Here is a 1248-nt window from a genome sequence, read left to right as displayed (position 1 = left end):
CCATTGCTGAAACATTTAAATTATCTTGCCAAGTTCCACCTGGCCTCCTCTGAGCTAGTTTGGGCTTTCCTACAGTACAGTAGTCTCAGGGCAGTCAGACAACTCACATGGTGGCTAACAACTTCAAGAGCAAGGATGTAAGCCAACAAAATGGAAGACATGTCACTATTTCAGACACAGTTGGTTTGAAACTTTCTCTTCCCTGCACTATTCCAAGGTCTCTCAGAACTCCCCCAGACCCTCTCACACGAACCTACCATTGCAGTAGGCAAAACCCCAAATCCAGCTGCTGTTCTATGAGTGGCTTTTCAGTTAATACCTCCTGGCTATTTGGGGCTTCTTTGTTTCCTCTCAAGTCCCTTCTTATCCTTTCCTTGAAAAATTACTGAAACTACACAATATTAGAAATTCTCACAGTTTGTATATATTTCCCCTAATGTACATTATATAGAGTAATCAGGAGTTTAAATAAATAGGGTTTTAAAAACTCTTAAGAATGCAATAAGAAGAAAGTGACATAGTAAAAACGAAAGGGAGAACTGAAAGTGGGAAACTCCTCTGAAACAGAGAGGACCATCCCATATAAATAGCCCATCCCCATGGAGCCAGGACATTCACATTGCAGACCTTTGCAGTCTGTGCAAACTTGCATAGATTGTAGGCAGCGCTGTTCTGGTTGTCATCATGAACAACAGGTGCATCCTCCAACCGGCTCTCCTGTTGTGCTTCTCCACCACAGCTCTTTCCCTAAGTTACAACCTGCTTCGACTCCAACAGTTCAACAGCAGTGTGGAATGTCAGAAGCTCCTAGAGCAGTTGAATGAAAGGCCTGCAGACTGCCTCAGTGACAGGATGGACTTCAAGATCCCCAAGGAGATCAAACATCCACAGCAGTTCCAGAAGGCGCAGGCTGCCTTTGTCATCTATGAGATGCTCAAGGACATCTTTCATGTATTCAAAAAAGGCTACTATAATCCTGACTGGAATAACACCATTGTCACAGACCTCCTTCATGAACTCCATCAGCAGATGGTCCTCCTGAACACAACGGTGGTAGAGAAACTGGGGGAGGAAAACAAAAGACAGGCATACTCCATGATTATCTTGCGCCTGAAGAGTTACTATGTGAGGATCCGGATGTACCTGGAGGCCAAGGAGTACAACAGCTGTGCCTGGACAGTCGTCAGAGAGGAACTCTACTGGAACTTCTCCTTCATTAACAGACTTACAGACAAATTCCAAAACTGA

General features: G+C 44.3%; 1 protein-coding gene across 1 annotated transcript; it reads left to right on the top strand.

Annotated features, from left to right (window-relative positions):
• The first annotated feature begins 684 nt into the window (after positions 1 to 684).
• Positions 685 to 1248, top strand: LOC114089150 (interferon beta-like). Its single transcript, XM_027930869.2, has one exon. The coding sequence runs from the start codon at positions 685 to 687 to the stop codon at positions 1246 to 1248; it is 564 nt and encodes a 187-aa protein (XP_027786670.2).

This window comes from Marmota flaviventris, chromosome 13 (assembly GCF_047511675.1).
Source record: "Marmota flaviventris isolate mMarFla1 chromosome 13, mMarFla1.hap1, whole genome shotgun sequence".
Lineage (NCBI taxonomy): Eukaryota > Metazoa > Chordata > Mammalia > Rodentia > Sciuridae > Marmota > Marmota flaviventris.
The sequence above is the reverse complement of the archived record's forward strand: the minus strand, read 5'-3'. Positions and strand labels throughout refer to the sequence as shown.

Bases quoted from the DNA above. Each gene is read 5' to 3' on its own strand.
- LOC114089150 (XM_027930869.2), top strand. From the start codon at position 685: ATGAACAACAGGTGCATCCTCCAACCGGCTCTCCTGTTGTGCTTCTCC.